The sequence below is a fragment of the Penicillium cinerascens genome (assembly GCF_028974065.1).
Source record: "Penicillium cinerascens strain IBT 15544 chromosome Unknown contig_6_segment0_segment0, whole genome shotgun sequence".
Taxonomy (NCBI): Eukaryota; Fungi; Ascomycota; class Eurotiomycetes; order Eurotiales; family Aspergillaceae; genus Penicillium; species Penicillium cinerascens.
This window is the reverse complement of record NW_026695295.1, coordinates 24615-48929: the sequence shown is the minus strand read 5'-3', so window position 1 is coordinate 48929 and position 24315 is coordinate 24615. Positions and strand designations below refer to the sequence as shown.

The following is a 24315-nucleotide window of genomic DNA, read 5'->3' as shown; positions in this document are numbered from 1 at the left end:
CAGCCATGAGCAGCAAAACCAACGATGCCGATGGCACCTTGTCGGCCCATTGGTGGCAGAATTCCACGACGATGGCCGGTGGTCAAATCCCCCGCCGATCTTTGACGTGGCAAGTAGGCAGCGGAAGAGTCACCAGGAACTGGCGCCAAATGGCAACACGCATCACATAGCCACGAGATGAAGGAAATCAGATGTGCCTCTAGATGTCATTGACGGAGAAATGCCTCCCGTGGAATTTGGGGTTGTCCCGGTTCGGGACCGGTTATTTATCCACAACTGCCTTGGTACGCAGCGCCACTAGACTGGAATTCCCCATATCGGCTTTGCAAAGAACGAGGAGTCGCCATCGTTTTGTGCGACCCCAGTGGCTTGGTTCTCGCTTCCCCGCAGATCGGCAAAACTACCGACTCTTTCTAGACGACTCAGCCGGGGTTTGGCAAGGGCACTACCCGTTGATCAACATCCGGGCTACTCCATCAGAAGAAATTCAGAATTCAGCGGTCGGGTTGTAATACACCGAGATGCACCGAGAAGGAAACGAAATGCTGTGAGGTCAGATCTCTGCCTATCGTCATGGTTGATGGTCTTGTCCCCGCGCAAAGACTGCCGCCGACAACGACGCAGGACATGACTACTACATCATGGCTTCCCCCAGCGCTAGGGTCTCGACATGAACCAGAAGAGTTTCTTGGCCACGCCCTCGCCCTTGCCCTTGCAACAGCCATGATTCTCCCCAGATCTCTTCTCAATGCCTCCCTTCTCCTGCTCGCGTCGGCGCGCCAGGCCGTCGGCGCGTCCTGCTGGAAGAACTACACCTGCAGTGCCATCACTGAGCCTGCCTTCCCCGGCGCGTGGGAGCGGTATATGTTCGCGCCCTCGTCACGCACCGTCCAGCCCGAGACGTTCTTCCCAATCACCAACCTGGATGACGTGCGCCAGTGGCCCGGCCAGGCCAGTCTGCCACACAATGGCTCGCTCTACGTCTTCGACTTCGGCAAGGAGGTCGGCGGCATCGTCTCGCTCAAATACAGCGTGAGCCCAGCCGCCCCATACGCCCCTGGGCGCAAAGCCTCCTCACCCCAGCGCAGCGACTACTCTCCGGATGTCGGGCATGGTGCGGTCGGTCTCGCCTTTACGGAGGCCAAGAATTGGATCGGAGAATGGTCCGACTCGTCGAATGGTGACATGATCGGGCCAGACGGCGCCATATACTCCAACTTCACCGGCACCGGTGACGTGGCGTACACAATGCCGGACCACAAGCTTCGCGGCGGCTTCCGGTACCTGACGCTCTTCCTGATGGCAGACAATGCGTCGGTCGAGATCACGGACATCGAGCTCGAGATCGGCTTCATGCCGACCTGGTCAAACCTCCAAGCCTATCAAGGATACTTCTCCTGCGATGATGATCTGCTGAACCGGATCTGGTATGGTGGTGCTTATACGCTGCAGACCGATACGGTGCCGAACACCTATGGGCGGTGGTTCCCCTTCCTGGAAACTGGGTGGGAGAATAACGGCACCCTGGGAAATGGGAGTACCATTTTGGTGGATGGCGCCAAGCGGGATCGCGAGATTTGGCCTGGTGATATGGGCGTTGCGGTGCCATCGACGTTTGTCAGTTTGGGAGAGTTGGAGTAAGTGATCGATTTTTGATGGGCTCGTTCGTCGACTGACCATCTGGTCCGCAGACAAGCCAAGAACAGTCTTCAAAGCATGTATGACTACCAAAATGCCGACGGCGAATTTCCCCAAGCCGGTCCACCGCTCCTCCAACAAGGCAGCACCACCTACCATATGTGGACGATGATCGGCACGTACAACTACATCTTCTACACCAACGACACTGCCTGGGGACAGAGCAACTGGGACGGCTACAAGCGCGCCATGGACTGGGTCACCGGCTACCAAAGCTACACCGGCGGTCTGCTCAACGTCACCGGCACCAAAGGCTGGGGCCAGCTGGTCACCGGTTACAACGAGACCATCGCCCAGATGATTCTGTACCAGACGCTGATCACGGGCGCCGACCTAGCGCGCTGGGTGGGCGACGACCCGGACCTCGCGGCAGCGTGGACGGCGGATGCCGTGAGGCTGCAGGCAGCCACGCTCAAGTACTGCTACGACGCCTCGTTGGGGGCGTTCAGGTCTAACGCCACGAACACCACGCTGCACGACCAGGGCTCGAATTCGATGGCCGTGGCCTTCGGCGTGATCAGGCCCGACAGTGCGGAAGCGCAGAGCATCAGCCAGTGGCTGACGACGAACTGGACTCCCATTGGCGCCAACTGTCCCGAGCTGCCCGGTGAAGTGAGCCCGTACATCTCCAGCTTCGAGCTGCAGGCGCACCTCGTCGCGGGACACGCGCAGCGTGCGCTGGATCTGATGCGCCTGTCGTGGGGGTGGTATATCAACAATCCGAACGGCAGCGAAAGTACCACCATCGAGGGTTACTTGGTCAATGGCACCTTTGGATATCGGTGGAATGACGGCTATGACAATGATTTTAGCTATGTTTCGCACGCGCATGGGTGGAGTTCAGGGCCAACGAACGCCCTGACCACCTATATCGTTGGCTTGAGTATTACAAGTCCCGCCGGGGCGACGTGGATGTTTGCGCCGCAGTTTGGAGACTTACAGACTGCCGAGGGTGGGCTGACGACGTCCTTGGGGAAGTATCAGGCAAAATGGGTGAACAGTGGGAAGACGTACAGCGCGATAATTGAGACGCCGGACGGGACAGAGGGAGTGCTCGTCCTGCCGGTTGTGCAGCAGGGGGAGCATGCCGTCAGTGACGGTTGATGGGAAGAAAACGGCGGCAGAGTGGTTCAGGAGGATAGAAATGGTGGTGGACTTGGTGGAAGTGAAAGGAGTTAAGGGCGGGAGGCATATCATTGAGGTGAGCTAGCTAACAAGCATAGAGACCCTCAAGTTCAACCCGTGCAGATGTAAAGGTGCCAGATAAACTGGCTAAAACCCGTGGACTAACACTAAAAGATAAGGAGAATTTATTTATTCCCTTTCGTTTTAAATATCTACATATATTTAGTAGCTAGTACTAGCTGAACATGGCCCGCGACGAGTCCAGTCAGACTAGACGCAGCAAGACTCTAGTAGTAGGAACTAGGAACTCATCCGATGCGGTTAGCGTCTCTCTTACCGCAGTTCAGAGTGCTGGCAGACCAAATATGAGAGTCGTCAATCACTTGGCTCTATTCTTAGCTTCGATAGTTTCTATTAGACCTCGCTTTGGGTCGGGTTTGGGTCTAACTTTAGGACCCGTACTCGCGGGTTGGGTTCATACCCAATACCCAAAACCTATACCTATAGACCCATAGGTTCTTGGCGGGTAACCGTGGCCTGGACACTCTTGATAATCTCCTTCGTATCGTGGACGCATGGCATCTCGCCCACGCTGAAAGCATCATACTCTTGGAGAATCCTTCCCAGTTCCTGCAGGTACTCGTGGAGTCGAGGCCCAGCGGCATAGAACTCAGATCCCGGGAAGAAGGCGCTGAATGAGTCTGGGAACTCCGTGCCCTTGCTGAGGAAGTTTATGACGTCGAAACGAAAACCATCGATGCCACGGTCGAGCCAGAACCGCATCGTCTCATGCACCTCGTGGCGAACCGCAGGGTTCTCCCAATTCAGGTCTGGCTGCTCCTTGCCATAGAGGTGGAGATAGTACTCTCCCGTGCATTCATCCCATTCCCACGTACTCCCTGAGCATTACCATCAATTTAAATGATTATTTTTTCTTCGTGGCCCGTAGTTGTTTAGGACAAAACTTGACGTACCTTGAAAATGGCTCTGCCAATTTTTAGGTGGTTGTCGGTTGCCCTGAGCATCAAGCCGCGCAGGCTTCCAGATGTACCAATCGCGATATTTGTTCTTGCGAGAACTCCGCGACTGTTTGAACCATTCATGCTGGTCGCTGGTATGATTCATGACGAGATCCATGACGAGCTCCATACCTCGTTCGTGGAGCCTGTCCCTCAACACATATACGTCCTCAATAGAACCATACCGTGGATCAATCACGCGGTAGTTACTAATGTCGTACCCCTGGGATTGAAATCTTTGCATCAGTTGAGGGCCACATGATAGAGGATGAGTGTCTTGATCCACGATCGTATTGCCGCCTAATGAAAGCATATGAAACTAACCATATCAACTTGAGGGCTCTCGAAGATGGGTGACAACCAGACGACATCGACTCCCAGCTTCTTGAGGTGGTCGACCTTAGAAATGACACCCCTCAGATCACCCGTCCCCGACCCCATTGAGTCCTTGAAGGAGGCAGGCCATATCTGGTAGACGGAAGCCTCCTTCCAGCTAGCCCGTCGTGGCTCGGTCAGGAGGTCTTGGACTTGATGCGGTGACATTTTTTCTTCGAACGTGGGATGGATTAAGGAAACTGCAAAATTCCTCATCAAGTCTTATCTTTTGTGGCATGCAAACACGAACTAAGTTGATAGTCTTAAACGGGCGGCGTGGTCGTTAGGGGGCAAGGGGGCAACCTGAAATCTCCACGAAGTAGCTAGCCCCAAAATGACACATGTTATCACAAGTTGACCGATGTTTTCTCCGATTCGTCTTCCCCAAATGCATGAGTTCAGGCAGGCATCAATTTAGTGGGCTACAGCGCGTGCAAGATCGTTCTGTCGATGTGGAGCACTACAGTACAGTATGTCCGAAAATTTCTCCGGTCAGAGCCTCACCCCAGAATTTGTACAATGTGGGGTACATTGCTAGCATCGGCTAGCGTCGGCCCTTCAATAGCGGGGCCCGCACTCATTGCCGTTCATGTGAGTTTCTGGGGTATACGCCGGGTTGCAATCGCCGATGGGTTGCAATCGCCGATCAAATGATGCCCGGAGGTGCGAGCTCCCGTCCTACGCGAGAAAGGATTACAGTATGGAGACGAGAGGGGCTCAGGAGTGTGGCCGGCGGCTAAACACCCTCTTTGACACTTCAACGGAATGCGACAGTTGAGAACTGGACATATTGCAATTACCCACGAATGCTCATGATCATGCCGCTGAAGTACGCCATATCCGGCCGACTGCTGGCACGTTTAGAAAGCAGCTGCTGGATGAGCTGTGCCCAGCATGCGAGACATCCTCGTCAACCAACCCTTCCAACGCACCTGGGAGGGATCAGGCTCTATTCGCATCATGCAAGCAATAATCCTAAGACCAGTAGGTCGTGGGCCTCTCTCGCGAGCAGAGGTGCCATAGCTGTTGGGTTCGCTGCCGGGTCCCTCCAATTATTGAGCGACGACTCCTACGAAAACGGTGACGGCAAGGTCGAGGCCAAAATCAGAACTTTCCGCCTGGCTGAGGTCAAGCAGCACGACGGATCATCCAAGAACCCCTGGGTTATCAATGGAATTTCGGTGTATGACATTACAGACTGGGTCGAGGCTCATCCCGGGGGTGAAGTGATTTTAACCGCCGCGGGAGGCAGTCTAGAACCGTACTGGGACATCTTTACGATACATAAACGGCCGGACGTCTACGAAATCCTGGAGCAATATAAAATTGGCGAGATAGACGATGCTGAATTGAAGGATGGCCGAGTACCCCAGGACGCCATCGTTGACCCATTCCAAAATGACCCGGAACGGGATGCGCGACTCGTGACGCTGACGCCTTGTCCAAGAAATGCAGAGACGCCAGAGGGAGGGCTCAGAGAGTTCATTACCCCGAACGAGCTGTTCTATGTCCGAAATCATTTCTGGGTTCCCGCCGTGGATGGAGAAGAACATAAGGTCATCATCGAGCTGACGGATGGGAGCGAAAGGACATATACTGTGAAGGAACTTAAGCAGAGATTTCAGAGACATAAGCTCATGACTACACTGCAGTGTGCCGGGAATCGCCGCAAGTCGATGACGGACGGCGTGGGGCCGACAAACGGACTCCAGTGGAAAGCCGGTGCCATCTCTACTGCCGAGTGGGAGGGGGTCAAGCTTGTCGACGTCCTCGCCGATGCTGGTCTGGATATTGAGAAGCTCCCACCCGACGCTCAGCATGTCCATTTCTCGGCCATGGAGACGTACGGAGCGTCCATCCCTATCCGCAAGGCCATCGACCCTTGGGGGGATGTCCTGTTAGCCTTTGACATGAACGGCGCCGAGCTGCCGCGGGATCATGGCTACCCTGTGCGAGTCATCGTTCCGGGCACGGTAGCAGCACGCAGTGTCAAGTGGCTATCCCAGATTACGATATCTGAGGATGAGTCTCCCACCCAGTGGCAGCGGCGCGACTACAAGAGCTTCTGCCCCAGCGACGTCAAGAATCCGGACTGGCAAAGGGCTCGATCAATACAGGAGATGCCCGTCACGTCAGCAATTACACACGTTGAACCAACCAGGGGCGGCAGGGGCGAGGTGGAATCCTTCTGCGCAGAAGGCTATGCGTACTCGGGTGGGGGGCGTGAGATTATCCGTGTGGATGTCAGTGTCGACGGAGGCAGGACATGGCACGAGGCTGAGCTGTTGGATGATGAGGCTAAAGTGAGTGGAAGTAGGGCATGGTGCTGGAAGCGTTGGAGGTATAAGGGGCAGGTGCCAGATGATGGCAAGACTGTTTCTGAGGCTGTGCTGGTGGTCAAGGCCACGGATGAGGCCTACAATGCCCAGCCACAGACTTACGAGAGCATCTTCAATACGAGGGGCAATCTTGCGACGGCATGGGATCGTGCAAAGGTATCGTGAGCTAGATGATGTTGGTAGGAGCGATGGAAGGATGAGTCGTATATAGGAGCCACTAGACATTGACATGGGCCGTCCATGGACAAAAAGTCCGGTCCACGGCCCGTCCATGGGCGGCCCACGTATGGACAGCGAAGTCAGGCCCCTTTATGGGCCGCCTATAGGCGGTGCATATAGGTCATCGCACATATGGTGTAAGGTCATCGCATACATCACGTGATTTAATTTTTACTTTGCCCCACTTTTCTGGAAGAACGTAAATCCTTCGTAATTTTAGAATTACCATTACGGAATGCCTATATCGATCTTCACGATATAGACAAACCCTTCATCATAAGTCTCTAGATACTCTGGGAGTAAAGGTACGTATTCAACTATAGCAGCTAATATAGCTTAGGCTGGATGATAGATTAATGGAGTCGGAATATAAATTACCTATAAATAAACTACTGTAGTTAATAATTATTTCGCAACTAGTTTGGAATTAAATGTGGTGAATATATATTTACCTCGTCTAGGTTAGGAATTGCGGTTTCAAATTCTTGCTTGCTGTCAAATGGGTCGACATAATCGCCTATATCCTCTATATCGGGCGTAGAATTAAACTGTAGAAGCTCAGAGAGTGTACGATCCTTATAAGCCCTCTAGGTATAATCTGTAGCGCGTTCTATGGTAGATAGGTTGATAATTAAGAGAGACTAAAAGAAAGAAGTGGGGTGTGTGGATAGATTACTAGGTTACAAGGGTTTACCCTAGAAATTTACAGGGTTGCGATAAGCACGGGCCATAATTATTGTAAATATCACGTGATGTGTGCGATGACCTCTCGGTCGGTGTGCGATGACCTGGTTCCTCCTATAGGCGCCTATGGGCCGGCCCATCGACACCTAATCCTGCCTGATTTAAGATTTTTCGCCTTATTTGGCCTGATTTGGCCTGAAATTTTTGCATAACCCTAAGCTTATTTACTGTTTCTTACCTCCGTTCTGGTCTGAACGTATACCATTACCCCTTTTTTTATCCTTCCCTTATATAGCCTGCGCCATAACCCGCAAAACCCAAAACCCAACCCAACCTAACCCGCACGCGGGTTAGGTTTTGGGTAGACATTGACATGGGACTCCCATGGGACTAACTCCCTACCCGCGTCCCGCCCATGGGAATACCCACGTGGGTAGGCCATGAGTATACCCGCCCATGGGACTAGATTAGGGCCTGAATATGGCCCTAAACATAGAATCGCCCGGTAGGGGGGGGTACCCATAGTTAAAAAGTCTTGGCAAGGGGGGGGGTACCGAGTCAACACGGTACCCCCCCCCTAAGTAGGTCAGTCAAATCTTAGTATTTTTCGATCGGGTCTTTTAAATCTTTTAATATTAAAGCCTTTCCAATCTTTTGGCTTATTTACATTTTTAGATTTCGACCTAGAATAGTGAGGGCTAAGGGGGTCTGGTTTTCGTGAATTATTTTTGATGGGGGATGCCAAGACCTTTTCGCGCGGGTAGCCTATCCCTATTTAAGCTAGACATCCCTTATGTAAGTACTAGGCTTAGCTATTAGGCTAACTTCTAGACCCTAGAAAGTCCTTAAGGCTAGTATCAGGGCTAATAGTAATCCTTTAATATCTCGCGAACGAGGTAAGCTATTAGAATAAGGGAAGAAGTTCTAGATACTATAGCCCTCTCGCTACTAGGCTAGAGGATTTATATTACGTAAGCAAGCCTTATACTAGGATAATTAGTAGGGAAAGGGAGTTTGAAACTTTTTACTAGATGACTAATCCTAGGTAGGCTCGTTTAATAGAGGGAGTCTCGGCGGTTAGATTAATATTAGTAGTATCTTAATTAGGCTAGTATCCACGAAGTTATTAAGCGATGAAATCTATTAAGCTTAGTGGTTATAAATATATATCCTAATAATATATTATACTAATATATAAGAGGAATTAATAGAGTGATATATTCTTAATACTAGTAGGATATATATATTAATTCTACTATAGGTATAGCGTAAAGGGGTCTATAAGAGAGATATAGGTAGATAGAATAATAGAGAGGATAGTATAGAGGATAGAATATAGGGCGGAAGGGGTTAGTTAGTAGGCTAGGTAGAGGCCTAGGGGTAGGCTAGATAGTAGGCTAGATAGAAAGGCTAGGTGAAAGGCCTATTAGAAGGCCAGTTGGAAGGTATAATAGTTAAAGGCCCGCAAGTCTGCTAGGTGGAGGCCCGTGGGTATAATAGGTGGAGGCCCGCGGGTCTTACTAGTTGGTAGGCTAGATGAAGACCCGCGGGTCTGCTAGATAGAGGCCCGCTAGTCTAATAGACAGAGGCGCGTGGGTCTGCTAGATGGAGGCCTGTCGGTCTGATAGTTGAAGGCCCGCGGGTCTTACCAGTTGGTAGGCTAGATAGAGGCCCGCTGGTCTGCTGGGTGAAGGCCCGTCGGTCTGATAGTTGAAGGCCCGCGCGTCTGCTGGATAGAGGCCCGCTAGTCTGCTGGGTGGAGGCCTATCGGTCTGATAGTTGAAGGCCCGCGCGTCTGCTGGATGGAGGCCCGCTGGTCTGCTGGGTGGAGGCCCGTCGGTCTGATAGTTGAAGGCCCGCAGGTCTTACCAGTTGGTAGGCTAGGTGGAAGGCCTATGGGTCTGATAGATAGATCCTAGGTGAAGGCCCGCGGGTCTGCTGGATGGAGGTCCGTTAGTCTACTGGGTGGATGCTAGGTGGAAGGCCCGCGGGTCTAATGGCTGGAGGCCCGCGGGTCTGCCAGTTGGTTGGCTAGATAAAGGCCCGCGAGTCTGATGGATGGATGCTAGGTGGAAGGCCCGCGGGTCTGCCAGTTGGTTGGCTAGATAAAGGCCCGCGAGTCTGATGGATGGATGCTAGGTGGAGGCCCGTCGGTCTGATAGTTGTAGGCCCGCGGGTCGTACCAGTTGGTAGGCTAGATAGAGGGCAGCGGGCCTACTAGATAGATGCTAGGTGGAAGGCCCTCGGGTCTGCTGGATGGAGGCCTGTCGGTCTGATAGTTGAAGGCCCGTGGGTCTGCTACGTGGATGCTAGGTGGAAGGCCGGCGGGTCTTACCAGTTGGTAGGCTAGGCGGATGGCCCGCGGGTCTGCTAGGTGGAGGCCCGTCGGTCTGCTAGGTGGAGGCCCGTCGGTCTGATAGTTGAAGACCCGCGTGTCTCCTAGGTGGATGCTAGATGGAGGCCCTCGGGTCTGATGGCTGGAGGCCCGTCGGTCTGATAGTTGAAGGCCCGCGGGGCTGCCAGTTGAAGGCCCGCGGCTCTTACCAGTTGGTAGGCTAGGCGGATGGCCCGCGGGTCTGCTAGGTGGATGCTAGATGGAGGCCCGCGGGTCTGCCAGTTGGTAGGCTAGATAGAGGGCCGCGAGTCTAATGGATGGAGGCCCGCCGGTCTGCCAGTTGGTAGGGTATGTTGACGGTCCTAGTTGGTAGGCTAGATGGTAGGCGACTATAGGTTTACTACTTCTATATAAGCTGAATGGCTAGTATCCTTTATCCTGCCTAACCTAGGCTAATATGATCGATTACTAATGAAAGCCCTACTATCTAATCCTACCTACTAATTCCATCCATGCTTACTATAATACTGGCGGGCAAAGTAATAGAAGACTACTACTACCCTAATAACCTCTGTGTCCCAGCTCCACCCTGCCTCATAGAACGTATTAGGCTCCCATTCACTAGGCACCCACTCCTTATTAAAGTAGGGACTATTCCCTAAGCCCCTACCCTTGAAGGCCATATTACAAACCGTCCAAAAGCTAACTAGTAGCTTATCTGAGAAGCACCCTTTACCCTCATTCGTCACCAAAGGGCCCTTACAGACCCTAGTAGGTAGGAAGCACCTATAACAGCAGGTTTCCTCCTTAGGGTTTACCCGTGTCACTAACTCCTTAGCCGACCTAATAAAGATTGGCGACTGGAAGGTCTCACAGGTAGTAAGCCCATGGCCTAAGGGCCTAGGCGGCCTAGGTTCTTCTAATGCTATATATTATATTAGTAAGATAGAATAGACTAGGGCCTAGGGCTATGGCTATAGCTATAGCTAGGGCTAGGGCTAGGGCTAGGGCTAGGATAGTAGGGTAATAAGCTTACCTGACCAATTAATACAGCAGATAGGGCACTGCTCATTTGTCCAGAATCTCACAGCCCTTGCGATGAATTCTATACCTTCTAGGTCTTTCTGGGTCTGGTTTCGGACCCTAGAGGTAATTATAGAATGGCTGGATAAGCGGTGAGCACAGAGGTCGCATTGGGCCCAGATAGGGTCACATCTCTCTATAGCTTCTGCATCGAAGACCCTAGAGATTACCCTACGACGGCAGATCTGGTCAAGTAGGTATTGTTGGAAATAGACCTTCTCTGCAGCCTGAGGCACTGAATGACTAGGCACCTGCTTTAGCTGCCAGGATTGCACTAGGCAGTAGGACCACGCTAGCGAATCAGGTGACCTACCAGCCCTACCAGATTCCTGCATAAAATTGGTCATCTCATAAACACCAGGCATAAAGTGGATAACGAGATTAACATCAGGGAAATCGTAGCCAGCACCAATCCCACTAGTGGCTAGTAGGATAGGGGTCTCTACCCTAAAGCGCCCTAGCTGAAGCAGCTTTTCATCATCAGATAGGCCAGAGTGAAATCTCGCTGCCTGAGGCTGCAAGGCATTAAATAGGCTATCAACCAAGGCCTTTGTTCGGCAGAAGATAATCACCTTTGGGTTAGCCCTAGCACTAGCCTTAGTACTAACACTAGAACCAAAGGGGCCATGCTTAAGGGCGAATCCTTTGATAAACTGGCTAATATAGCTAGGATAGCCACTCTCTCCGAGCGTAGGAGGTAGGGCCTCAACCCTATAGGCTATGTGCTTTAGCGTTAGGCTAGCCCGTAGGCTATAGGGCTGGGTGCCTAGGTGAAGCATCTCACTAAGCTCGCTCTGTAGATGCCTAGGTAGGGTAGCCGAAGCAAATACCATTGGGACCCCTAGGGCTAGGGCATGCCATGCGCGATTCATAATAGGCCGATAGGTCTTTGAGAGAGGAATTAGATGGCATTCGTCCCAAATGACTCTTGCTAGTCTCTTCTGACTAATCAGGGTATTCGCCATCTCTAGGAATTCAGGATAGACCACGTGCTCAATTTGCACTAGGATTAGCCTAGACTCCGAGGGAAGAGATTCTTGCGAAGGGTCCCATGTAGTAGGCCTTAGCCCTAGGGCCTTAGCCTTACCTAGTAGGTCAAGCTTTAATGAAATGAGAGGAATCACCATAATAGTCACGTGGCTATTAAAGAGGCTAGCCCCTAGTAGGAATAGCGTAGTCTTCCCAGCAGCAGTAGGTAGGATAAGAAAGAGATAGGGTATATGCTTCATCATTAGGTAGAAGGCCTCTCGCTGATCAGGGCTACGAAAGGTAGCCTGATTATCATTGAGGAATTCCCTAAGTAGCTGGGTTAGGAGACCTATCCCAATCTGGCCACTCGCTATTAAGGGTGAATAGGCTAACTGGCGAATCTCTTGGCTAGCATCAAGACTAGGTGGTTGGTCTATCTGCCCTCTAGCTGCCTGGGGTACCCCATATAGGCCCATAAACTCATTAAATTGGCCTATCGAGACCCTATAGGTAGGGGTAGGGACCCCAGGCCTAGTAGGATATCGACATTGAACAACTGGCCAATTTAGTGGTAGCCCAAGGGCTAAGGGTGCCTTAGGCTGCTGAGGTAGGCTAGGCTCTGCTTCTGCCTTAGGCACTAAGAAGGCCCTATTATAGAAGAGAGACCCTAGCACGAGCTGGTCAGGTGATACACCGAGATAGGTATGCCACCGCTGGCTAAAGCTAATAAGGGCAGTTTGGATATCAGCCCTAATACCCTGGAAGCTAGCCACGCTTCTGCCATAGATAGCTAGGCCAGTTGCCCTTGAGTGGTTCATTTGGTCTGCACCTAGGCCCTCATCGTCTATCTCATCAGTGGTAGGGTCTTCTAGGGTATTAGATAGGCCTAGGCCATACCTAATAAACCCTTGCATTAGGTGACGCCAGATTGGGATATTAAACCGCTGAGTGAGTAGATCACTAGTTAGGGCTTTCAAGGTATAAGAGAGAACTTTAGATGAAAAGGGCTGAGATGTATGGTAGTCCCAGAAAAGTAGAAAGTAGGCCTCAGGCAGCTGCTGGTTCAGCGAGATTAGAAAGGCTTCCTCAAAGGGTCTTATATAAGCCAGATAGGCTAGTAAGAGGTACGAGAGTGATTGTGGAAGGGCCCTCACTGCGTCCTTCTCTTGGCCACTACGGCTAAAGGTCTTTGAATAGGCCAGCCGAATTAGGAAGATATGATTCACAGGGTCTAGGAAGAGATTCCTAGGGTTAATAGGGGTATTATGCCAGATCACCTGGTTAATCTCAGTACCCCTAGCAGGCGCCCCACTAGTCATATGACATAGGGTCAGAAGCCCTTTTAACCACCTACTACTAGTCTCTAGGTAGGTTTGGGCCCTAGACCTAGAGATTTCGATAGTAGGACCCTCTTCTCCTAGGATCTGTGCCACCCAACTAGAGGTAGCTAGGGCCTTTCGTAGAAGGAAGTCACGGGAATCCTGGGTAAGATAGGCAGAGAGGAAGGACCACTGATTGGTTATATTGCCAATATCTTCAAAGCTAGCAGCCTTAGAGAGGTTGAGTGTAGGTAGGATCTATATATATATATATAGGTTAGTAAGCTTAGTAGGCAGAGAGGTAGGCAGAGAGGTAGGCAGATAGGTAGGCAGAGAGGTAGGCAGATAGGTAGAACTAACCTCTTGGAAGTTACTAAATTCAAAGAAGAGCTCATTTGATAGGTCTAGGGCTAGCCGCCCTATACCCTTAGTAACTAGGACAATAAGATCCTGCTGGGAGAGAGTCACATGACCATAGCGTAGGGTATGAGGCCCTATTATATGGATCTTTCCAAGCGAGGTTGAAGATTTCATCACAGTAAAGGCTAGGCCCCTAAGGACGAGCACATGACCTAGTGGGGATTCTGATTGGGCTGTAAAGTATTGATGCATCCACTTTCGGATAAAACTAGCCATAGATTCATCCTGGCTAGGCTGAGCGAATTTGGTAGTGTGTAACCAGTAGAGAAACACGAATTGGTGACCCTTGATGATAGCTGAGTAGGTATGACTAATCCGGTCTAAGGGTTTAAAGCAGTCACGTGAGTAGTTGCGGCTATAGCAGGCAAGGAAGGCATATAGCGGAATTTCCCTTTGGTGGGTGATATGGCACTCAGTAAGTAAGAGGATAAGCTTCATAACTAGGCCTACCCCCTCGCTGACTAAGGCATTCTCAAAGGTAGCCTGAGGGAGCTGGGTAAGGTCATCTTCTGAGGCACTCTCTAGTGCTGAATCAGATTCATCGATAGGCGACCTAGGCCTTTCCTCTAGTATCGTAGGGTCAGGAGAGGGTAGGCTAGATAGGAAGGTCTCTAGGGCTTCTAGGGCTCCTAGCTGGCTAGGGTCTAGGGTATAGAGCCCTAGATAGCTAGTAGGACCCTCTCCCTCACTATGTAGTAAGGAATAGGACCGAAGTAGGAAGTTAATGAATGCCTGAAAGATCAGGCAATATCCCTGAGTAGTTACCTTACTCTGTAGAGGGCGAAGGGGGCGAAGAGATGCTTGGTATAATGGGTCCTGGCTAAATGAATTCAATGCACTAAGGGATTGGGTCGTAGTGCTTCGAATAAAGGGTTTTAGGGTTTAGGGTTTAGGGTTAGGGTTTAGGGTTTAGGGTTTTAGGGTTTAGCGACGAGAAGAAGCGACTGCTGTTCTGAAGCGTAACCTTGCGCAATCGCCTCAAGACAGCGAGACAGGGAATTGGAAGTCACTCCAGGGTTTCTATGAGAACTTGCAGTGGCTCGCCAAACTGGATAAGCTCAGTCAAGAAGTGAACTGTTTTGAGGCGTTGGAAGGTCTTGAGGAGAACCTTAAGCGCATCTGGGTGGAAGAAGGGAAGAATAGCAAGTATGGCGGAGATTACGAACATCTCTGTTCTGGGGTCATCGGTCGTCCAAGCATGCACAAAGGATCCCGAATCGGGCTTGGCCTGGAGTTTTGGGTCGACCAGGCCAAGGTCTTGGATGTCAAGGCAAAAAGATCGCCTGATGCAATGGTGATTGACGGAGAGGCCATTGATCTGGAAGACCAAGAACGCATATGGACTGTCATGATTGAGTGCGAAGAGGGATATCCGTCCCTTCGCATCTCCAAAGAGTGGATAGGGACCGAGGTCTTCACATCTGGCGATAAGTCCGAGTCCTCACCACCTGCTGAAACTGTGCGGTCTGTTGAATGGCTTGACCCTCCTCAGACTATGCGACTTTCGCATGGAAACCACCCTGATCCGATGGCTCTTGACTCCAGTATGCTGGAATCATCCCCGCCAAATCGCCGCTTCGTTGCCAAGCTAGAGCCACCCCTAGACATTCCTATTCTCGCTGCGTCCGACATCTATCGTCATCTTGGAATGCAATTACCGCATGAGTTTAAGATGTTTACATATGACTGGTTGCTGGTTTCAGACTCGACAGCAAGCGATGCGTCGCCTCAACCGAGTCGTAGAAAGCGCAGGATGTCTGTGTATTCCGTTGATTCAACCGGCACAACTCAGGTTAAACAACATAACTACACCTTCCAGGCATTCGAGTCCGTTGCAGGCCGCAAGATTCGTGAGCTTCCATTTTCCCATCCTCGACAAATTGCCGACATCCTTCCTGTATGTGAAACCCCGCGCCTTGACTCGTTGTAAAAGAAAAAAAAAAGCTCTAATAGAACTTAGGTATTACGTCAATACGCTTTGCTTGCAAGTTTGATTCGCAAAGTCTTCAAGACTCCTACTCAGGAAACACCCGACAAGACAGTATCTGCGAAGACGCCCTCGACGAAATCGACACCAACAAAGTTATCTTCTGCCCTATCCTCTGGTCCAGACCCAAGTCTCTTTAACGGTTCAGAAAGCACCATTACTCTCAGCAATGATGATCCGAACGAAGAGAAGCTCAATATGCTGCTCAGTGATGGGTTCCCAACTGCTGAAAATAGCGGCATTTTCTCGTGGTCCAACGACCAAGATGACCGACTTTTCATGAACGATGTCAAGGTAGACGTGACACTACGCTCACAACTTGGACAGTCTCCAGCCCTCATGTTGCTTATCACTAATCCCGGCAAAAATATCGGCAGCGTCGACAAATTTGTGCGCGAGTCAGTACAAGTCTCACTCTGTTTCGAGGTTGGCCTCAATGGTTGCATTTCCGTGGTCGACAGCTCGGGTCTCAATGCAACCAATGGCGATCCCGGGGACACCGAGATGCAAGGGACGGATGATAAGCCAAGCCTGCAGAATATCCACAAAAAGATCGCCAGGGTCTTGGAGACCTCGCAGGACCTGGGTATCCTGGTGGAATGGGTCCTGCGGGAACGGCTCGGCAGCGGTTAAAACCGAGTGCCGGAGATTCCGGTAACCAGTGTCTAGACCCAGACGACGTTAGGTTCAGTTTACCGTCCGCTGCGCTAGGCTGGCTTGGAATTTAATGACCTACCCGTATGAGTATTGCAAAAGGACAATTGCTCCCGGCCTCAAGGGGGGTTGAGCTGCCATCCGCTCTGATGGAAGTTTGCGCCAGCGATACGTCCAAGGTGAAAAGCATGGCATATGGAGGCTCAAGTGCTTATCTTCCCGGTGACACAGTTCATAGATCTACTTTGCATATCATGCACTGGCGGGGCTTGTGCATGCGCCATGAGTGTCGCACAGTCCGACGGAGGACTGCCATCGACTTACATCTCCATACATGAAGTTTTCTGTATGGATTAACCTACATTATGATACCTACTAGCTAGTCCAATCTCCATTGGCTATGTATACTGAATGCAAGTTAGTACTTGGTCCAGCAAGGATAAGACTTTTAAAGTAGTTTGGTCTGAAGTGCCTCCTTGACGACTTAGATTCCTAGACTGATTTGAATTTCTCTAGACCACATTGAACAATCGTAATGGCCTTCAAGACCAGATCGCACCATATGATAATAACAGGGAGCCCTGATCATCTTGGAAGCGGCGTTACCATCATTATGTCGTCGCACGCCGATCCGATAGACCCTTTGACAGACCCTTTGAGTTTTGCGGGGCGTACCTGTCTGCGCGGTTGCGTCGCGGTTGCAGATCCAGTGACTTTCCAAGACTTACTGGGCATCATCATCATCATCATCATCGACCATCATGAAAACTTTTGTATGAGGTATATTCTACAATTATAGCGACCCGCCAGACGCGAAAAAAAAAAGGAAAAAGAAAAACTTAACCCCTCTTCGTACAGAGCTATGGAACTAATACCTCGTAACGGAGGTGAAACTAACTACGAGGCACTACTGTCAGCCACTCGCCGAGACTACCCCACCAGTTGAGGCTTTTGTTCTAGCTCGTCGTATGACATAGTTCGTTATCAGTGGATACAGTAGCAAGCCCTCACTAACTAGTAGTTTTATTCAAATTCCAGTGAGGCATTTACTGAAGGCGTCGAAATACCACGTATAGTGCAGACCTTGTCGTCTTGTATCATTACGACTCATGCTTTATATCATTAATATTGCCCAATAAATACCTTTTTTGCCCCTATCATTTCAAAAGTAATTCGTACGTTGGTGTTAGAAGATGTATCGAAATAGCTCGGCTCTTGTTTGCTTTTGACCTTCACCCGTGTACTCGGACCTTCGTTAAGAATTTACAACGCACAAAGCAGCCCGAATTAATTTTTATTGAAATTTTCATTTATTTCTGTTGAGTTTAGACTGGTGATCAAGTATGGCTCAAGTCCTCCGTTGACCTCCCAAACTGGGAGATATTACGTCTTAAGTATTGGAGCGATGACTATCACTAGTCAGCAGCGTGTGTCAAGCGGCCATTGAGCCAATCAACGCATCCCGATAAGCAATTCGGTTGTCGATCTATGATGGAACCCTTTCTAATTCCTGTTCTGCAGGTGGAGATATCATTTTGGGCGCCTGCATGGATAACAAGTGCGTCTGTAATTAAATATCGACACTGTAGTGTGGTTGGTTGGAAGATCTTTCACGTTGCACGTAATCGTAGGGCGAAAAGAGTCTCGACTCTCGGCGTTCAGGCCGGATGACTAACGCCGAAGTTGTTTCAGGGGGTTACTATTCTTATCCTGAACGCGTACAGATGTACCTGATATTCCGTATTGGGAAATAGAAAACAGAAACAGAGAGGCTGTGCAGGTGCAACATGGAGACTTTGAAGTACGGAGTGACCGTGAAGCACGGCCACATATATAGCCAAGAGAAGTATTCTTAGAATTGCCAGGGCTGACCAGAAAGTCGGGGAAATAAGGGTTCTGGCACTAATCCCTTCCTGAACTTCCCGACCTTAACTCGTCGACGAAAATACGGGGGAGGGAGATCTTGTCGCCACTTTTCTTGCTGCATAAACCTATCCCAAGCAAATCCTGCGATATCAACCCCCTAGTACCTTTTTTCTATCATTCTTGGGTATTTTTTGCACTTTCCCTAACCTCGCCGATCAGTCACAAGATTTCTCGCTTGATCTTCACAGTCTTTGCTAAGCACACAATTACCTAAAGCGGATATCTTTACATAAATTAGCCGAGCCTTGATAAAAAATAAAGATAAAAAAAAAAATATCAAAATTAAATAATCGAAATCATAATTATTATAAAAATTTCTTCTACGCGACGCGTGACTCAGTTTGCATTGGAAAAAACCCAGAAAGCACGACACCCATGGCCGGTGTCGGGGCGGTTCGAGAATCTTGGCCCCGTCTGATTGGCGAGTCGACGGCGGTTTCGAGAACGTTTTGCCACGCTCCACTTTAGCCAGGACTGTGACTTGATCGATCCCAGTCCCGGCGTGGCTGGGTTCTCCAGTTCGATGGGGTTTGCGGATCTTGTATTTTCCCAGAGTTGATACCATGTATGTACCGAAATACCGGTCAACCGGGGTGTAATTTTGCCTTGAGGTTCAGGAGATAGGTATCGCTTGCCATATCCGATGATGGATCAATTTCTACGTCTAGTTGACCTAGAATGGGAGCGGGTTAGCCGCTGCAGGTACGGCGTATCCAGGTGGGCTATTCTATAAAGAGATTGCTTATCGTGCCTAGTCTAGACACGCGGCGATACGGGGTGATAACGAATAGCGCAATTGCGATTAGCACTAAGTGGTTAACGGAGAGCGGAGAACGGAGAATGGCATACTTCTGAGTCGCTATAGTTTAGCTCTGAATTCGTATATGCTCACCGCAATTAATTCAATATGATAATCAAACGCGGAAAAAGCAAACTAAAAAACTCGATTCGAATCTTTGCTTTTTCCGTCAATCTAGAACTGTCTGCACGGATCAATATGCACCTTAGCTATCAACCCCTAGCAGCTGATATGCACCCTATTCAGAAAGGATCAGATTATTGCTAACCATCATTAGCAACAATATATCATTCTAGCTATCTTTTGAACTTTGCGATACGCAAGGATCTCTTATTTGCCGGTCAGATGAGCGCTTGAGACGGTGATCGAGCCGGGGAAAACGCTCCCCCGGACTCTTGCCCGCTCGGGATAAAGACATCCAGACGTGGGGATGTGCGGCGCGGGCAGGGACCACAGACCGCGGGGCGGACCAGATCTGGCAAACAGATGCGCATGTGCACATGGCATCTGTTCCTGTTCCCTCCAATTGATAGCGATTGATTTAAAAGGTTCCGAGCAGGCGTTCCTGTTGTTATCGGTCCAACGGGAGAGGAGGGATAGGATGCTGATTACTGGGGCTAATTACAAGGCCTGACCGCTGATTGGGCATAAATCGAGGTTATCACAAGTGTATCAAAGGACAATAACCCAAAAGAAGCAAGACGACAGGTTGACAAGGGGTGCATGGCGGTCTATGTATCATGATACCAGACCATTTTTCAGTCTATAGTGCAAGGACAAGGATAGGAAGAAACCTCGGGAGAAGGGCCAAAGATTCCAGAAATGACGGGGAAACCGTCATTGTTGAAACCCTAGTTTTCTCTGGAGAACCAGTCCGCGGCTTGTGGCAGATGCAATTGCGGAAGATCGTTTTCTTGTGATTCTCGTCGCCTGTAAAAAAACTCGGCGACGACCGGCACCGCAGCCTGTATGATGCGACGATGATGACACAGAAGAGGGGTGGCGTTGATTTTACTCGGTAAATAGACGGTGGGCTTCCCGTTTTGCGCTTGTCTCGCTTGCAAGTCCAAAAGTGCATATCAGAATATCAAATGATAGCCAAAAAAAGCAAAGATGCTCAAAAAAAACAAAAAGCCTGGTCATGCGTGATTTTTTAGGAATTGGTTTCCCCAACGACCCCGGTTTCGGGTTTGAGAAAGGAATGTCTACAGTATGAGGCACTTTGGATCGGTAACGAAAAAGCAAATACCATACGTGGAGGACCAGGGATACGGTCCAGCCCCATACCGCTAAGCCCAGTTGGGGCTGATCCACGCCTTCCTGTAATTTATCCCGTTCTTTCCTCATTCTCTCCCCCACTTACAAAAAAAAAGAACTCAAGGCGTGACTAAATTTAAATCTTTTATCTTTCCTCCTTTTCCCCCCCCCCACCATCTACAAAACTCCCCTCTTTCCTTGGATTTTACCATCCATCAGTTTTGTGTTCTATCTCTTCTTCTATCCTTCGGGATTCCTTTTAAGAAAAACCTCAAAACCCTCTCTGCTTGCTTGCAAGCCAAAACACTTGTTTTAATCTCCACACATACCCATAATCATTCATTATGGTACGTCACTCGCAATGACTCATGTCGGAAACTTGCTAACCAACGCCAGGCTGATTCAACTGTCGTCTCCAACACGGAGAATGTGCGTTTGATTCTTGTTGCTTTGAATTTCCACAATGGCGATTAAGCCAGAGAGAGGAAATGTTCAATACTGACTTCCCATGGGGTGTTTAGCTCATGAAGTACATGTCTCTTGACCAGCGTGGTTCCGTCCAAGCTGAGTACATCTGGATTGATGCCAATGGCGGTACTCGTTCCAAGACCAAGGTAAGCTATAATTTGTCTGTTGAGTCTTTTTTTTTTTCGCGGGGTCGGATTGGTTGCTCTGGCATCGTTATCGCTCGATCGGCTTTGATAAGCCCTGTGCACGTACCCGATCGCGCCGCACGCGATGCCTGCAACTATCCGCATCACGTGAAATAGAGGGGCCTCCCATTCTTCCGAGCGTGTCACTAATGGTGCTTCTTCCTTAGACCCTGTCCAAGGCCGTGACCAGCGTTGACGAGCTTCCCGAATGGAACTTCGACGGTTCCTCCACCGGCCAGGCCCCCCGGCGGTAACTCCGATGTCTACCTGCGCCCCGTTGCCATCTTCCCCGACCCCTTCCGCCAGGGTGACAACATCCTTGTCCTCTGCGAGACCTGGGACTCCGATGGATCCCCCAACAAGTTCAACTACCGTCACGAGGCCGCTCGCCTGTTCGAGACCCACGCCAAGGAGGAGTTCTGGTTCGGTCTGGAGCAGGAGTACACTCTTCTCGGTACCGATGGCTGGCCCTACGGCTGGCCCTCCGGTGGTTTCCCCGGTGCCCAGGGTCCTTACTACTGTGGTGTCGGTACCGGCAAGGTTTACTGCCGTGACATCGTCGAGGCTCACTACCGTGCCTGCTTGTACGCCAAGGTCGCCATCTCCGGTATCAACGCTGAGGTCATGCCCTCTCAGTGGGAGTACCAGGTTGGCCCCGTTCCCGGCATTGACAGTAAGATTTTTCCCCCTTTCCATTATTGCTTTAGAGAGGCTGACCATCTTTACAGTGGGTGACCACCTCTGGATGTCTCGTTTCATCCTCCACCGTGTCGCTGAGGAGTTCGGTGTCCGCATCTCCTTCGAGCCCAAGCCCATCAAGGGTGAGTGGAACGGTGCCGGTCTGCACACCAACGTCTCTACCAACGCTACTCGTGCCGAGGGTGGTATGAAGGCCATTGAGGCCATGATGAAGAAGCTTGAGGCCCGTCACGTTGAGCACATCGCCGTCTACGGTGAGGGCAACGAGGAGCGTCTCACTGGTCGCCACGAGACCGGCAGCATCGAGAAGTTCTCATATGGTGTCGCCGACCGTGGTGGTTCCATTCGTATCCCCCGCCAGTGCGCCAAGGACGGCAAGGGTTACTTCGAGGACCGTCGCCCTGCTTCGAACGCTGATCCGTACCAGATTACCGGTATTATTGCCGAGACTCTGTGCGGTGGCCTTTAAGGATTGAAATCATTTTAGCGTTCCGATACCCTCCGGCATCACCTGGGAGTTCGGACCATGAGAGCGGCCTGACTGCATGAGGGGAGCCATAGAATTCTTGCCTGTGTCTTTCTTTTTTCTCAACTATTTATCCGCGTTCCTGAACCCGAACAATTCTGCTCTCGGCGCCAGAGTTCGCCTCCTGTGTTCACATACCTCCCTTGTTGCACTCGCCGAGTCTCTTGTTTTTTTTGTCTTGAAATCGCCCTTTCCTGGGTTTATGTGTGACGTACAATAGCATAGAACCATTACATGGATGGAAAATCAACCATCGTTTTGAGAATCACTCAGGCTCTTCCGATCCACTCTTATCTCTTTCCACATATCTATACGTAGCTCTTCGCCAGGTGTCGATCAGGCTTCATGCATGCATGATCTACCGATCGCATCTTTCGTGAAGCTCCAAGATCCACATTCTTAATTCAACGTATGTTTCCATCTAATATCCGGCTAAATCCTAGCTCCGTTGTTTCTGGTGGCTTGAACGACCCCACACATGCATTATGGGGTTACGTTCCCGCCTCCGCAATCTGGTATACAAGGGTCCCAAGTCGAGCTATGTTTTCTGTTATATTGATAAGGAAATGTCCATTCTTGCAATCTATGCATTGCCAAATCCCTCCCACACACTCACTCAAGGTCTACTGTCGTTCACCGAGGCATCAATGTCATATGTGTGACTTTGGCTTGATTGAGTCATGAAGCTCTTGACCACGATCAAGTATGACTCGTGGTAAAGACTCATGGTCTACCTTGTCCAAATTTAGCATAAGCTTCAGGTGAAATTCTTGATCATCTGTTTTGTGACTACATTGGCACAAGGAATTCTATTTTCAGGATCTTGTGTTCACTGACGCAGCCGAGCACGGAAATCATCGTATATGATGCATTTCTTATCATCCAAGAATTAGCAATATAATTTGAAGGAGATTGCTTGTTACACCTGAATAGGTAATGTGCCCGCCTCATCTCCAATGAAAAAAAAAACAATGTTCCAGCCTCAGCAAGGTTTTTAGAATCTAATACACAAACTCGACCTTGCACTCGGAGCAGTAGCCCTCAGAAATGCCATAGGAATCACCACCTTTGGAAGACTCTTCGCCGTTGAAATATCCTACGCTTTGGTGGTATAATGATTTTCTGGCTTTATGTTTTAGAAGTGCCACGGTGCTCAATCCGACTCAATCCATATCATTTGCTACCAGGAGCTGCGAGATGCACTGCAGCCTCACGGCCCCACATCATGAGCTTCATTTCCTCAGGCCCATCTTACTTGAGTCATTGAACACGGGTTAAATGGAAATAGTGCCACTGTACCATGGCTCGTTGACCAGTTGACTGGGCATGTATAAACTGATATGGAGATAGGCGGTGCATTCTGAGAGATCAGAAAGAGGACTTATCACGAACAAATGTCTTTATAGGACCTCACCTTCACCTCCGCTTATGACATAGACTGCAAGCTTTTCTGGATAGTTGCACCCCTTGCCTCAAGGATGAAATCCCAAAATTGCTTATGGTGTCATAGGCAGCCCCAGTGCACTATCTATACGGATAACTGATGAGGCGAAGAGAGTATCCAATCAAACCTATCTCGTCGAGAACTTTAAGGTGCTCTTCAATCACAGAAGTAAAGAAAGGCATCTCCTATGAAATAAAGTTTTTAGATTCGAGGCACATGTCAAATTTTAGAAGTGAAGAAAGAAGCAAGAAATAATGATCTACATTACTTTACCCTGAATACTGCTACACGGGTCATGTTTACCTATCTCCGGAACCTAAGTGCGCCCTAGATCTTCGTGAAACGAAAGCCACTTGGCCAAGACAAAAAAGCAGACATAGTTATTTGACTCACGTGCTATCCCAAATTAAGTACATGCAGGGCCCAAGCCGCTCAGGTCCCATGTGTGCCATTTCCAGAGTCCTAGATAAAGTTTTGCTCGTATTCAGGCAATCCCGTGTTTAAGCCCCAACCCAACGCCCGTGTCCACCCAGATCCAAAATTATAGCCCTAAGTCCCATGGTTACGGTCCATATATCAACAACACTTTAATATTAAATGTATGAAAGCCGTTGGCCATATGTTGTACAGAAATCATACACGTTTACTGACTATATGAAAAATCATAAACGCTTTGGACAGTGTGAAAGCGTCTCGACATGCCAAGCATATTGCCTCGTATTTGACAACACTAACCCACCGCAAAAGCTGGGCAGATATGAGCAAGCGACGATGTATGAGATTTT

The 24315-nt window shown here is 49.9% G+C and overlaps 5 protein-coding genes across 5 annotated transcripts; 4 read left to right on the top strand and 1 right to left on the bottom strand.

Annotated features, from left to right (window-relative positions):
• Nucleotides 1-723: 723 nt before the first annotated feature.
• N7498_006004 (putative alpha-L-rhamnosidase B) lies at nucleotides 724-2802 on the top strand (the record flags this gene model as incomplete). The annotated part of the gene is made up of 2 exons (XM_058453066.1): nucleotides 724-1637; nucleotides 1692-2802. The coding sequence occupies 2 exons, from the start codon at nucleotides 724-726 to the stop codon at nucleotides 2800-2802; spliced, it is 2025 nt and encodes a 674-aa protein (XP_058307257.1).
• A 522-nt stretch (nucleotides 2803-3324) lies between these two features.
• Nucleotides 3325-4385, bottom strand: N7498_006003 (Alpha-glucosidase; the record flags this gene model as incomplete). Its single annotated transcript, XM_058453065.1, has 3 exons — nucleotides 3325-3722; nucleotides 3798-4065; nucleotides 4167-4385. The coding sequence occupies 3 exons, from the start codon at nucleotides 4383-4385 to the stop codon at nucleotides 3325-3327; spliced, it is 885 nt and encodes a 294-aa protein (XP_058307256.1).
• A 638-nt stretch (nucleotides 4386-5023) lies between these two features.
• On the top strand, nucleotides 5024-6721 carry N7498_006002 (Sulfite oxidase; the record flags this gene model as incomplete). The annotated part of the gene is made up of 1 exon (XM_058453064.1): nucleotides 5024-6721. The coding sequence occupies one exon, from the start codon at nucleotides 5024-5026 to the stop codon at nucleotides 6719-6721; it is 1698 nt and encodes a 565-aa protein (XP_058307255.1).
• An 8062-nt stretch (nucleotides 6722-14783) lies between these two features.
• N7498_006001 (mediator of RNA polymerase II transcription subunit 1) lies at nucleotides 14784-16205 on the top strand (the record flags this gene model as incomplete). Its single annotated transcript, XM_058453063.1, has 2 exons — nucleotides 14784-15482; nucleotides 15546-16205. The coding sequence occupies 2 exons, from the start codon at nucleotides 14784-14786 to the stop codon at nucleotides 16203-16205; spliced, it is 1359 nt and encodes a 452-aa protein (XP_058307254.1).
• Nucleotides 16206-20552: 4347 nt separating this feature from the next.
• N7498_006000 (Glutamine synthetase beta-Grasp) lies at nucleotides 20553-22029 on the top strand (the record flags this gene model as incomplete). Its single annotated transcript, XM_058453062.1, has 5 exons — nucleotides 20553-20555; nucleotides 20605-20637; nucleotides 20730-20802; nucleotides 21052-21534; nucleotides 21590-22029. The coding sequence occupies 5 exons, from the start codon at nucleotides 20553-20555 to the stop codon at nucleotides 22027-22029; spliced, it is 1032 nt and encodes a 343-aa protein (XP_058307253.1).
• Between the last annotated feature and the right edge of the window lie 2286 nt (nucleotides 22030-24315).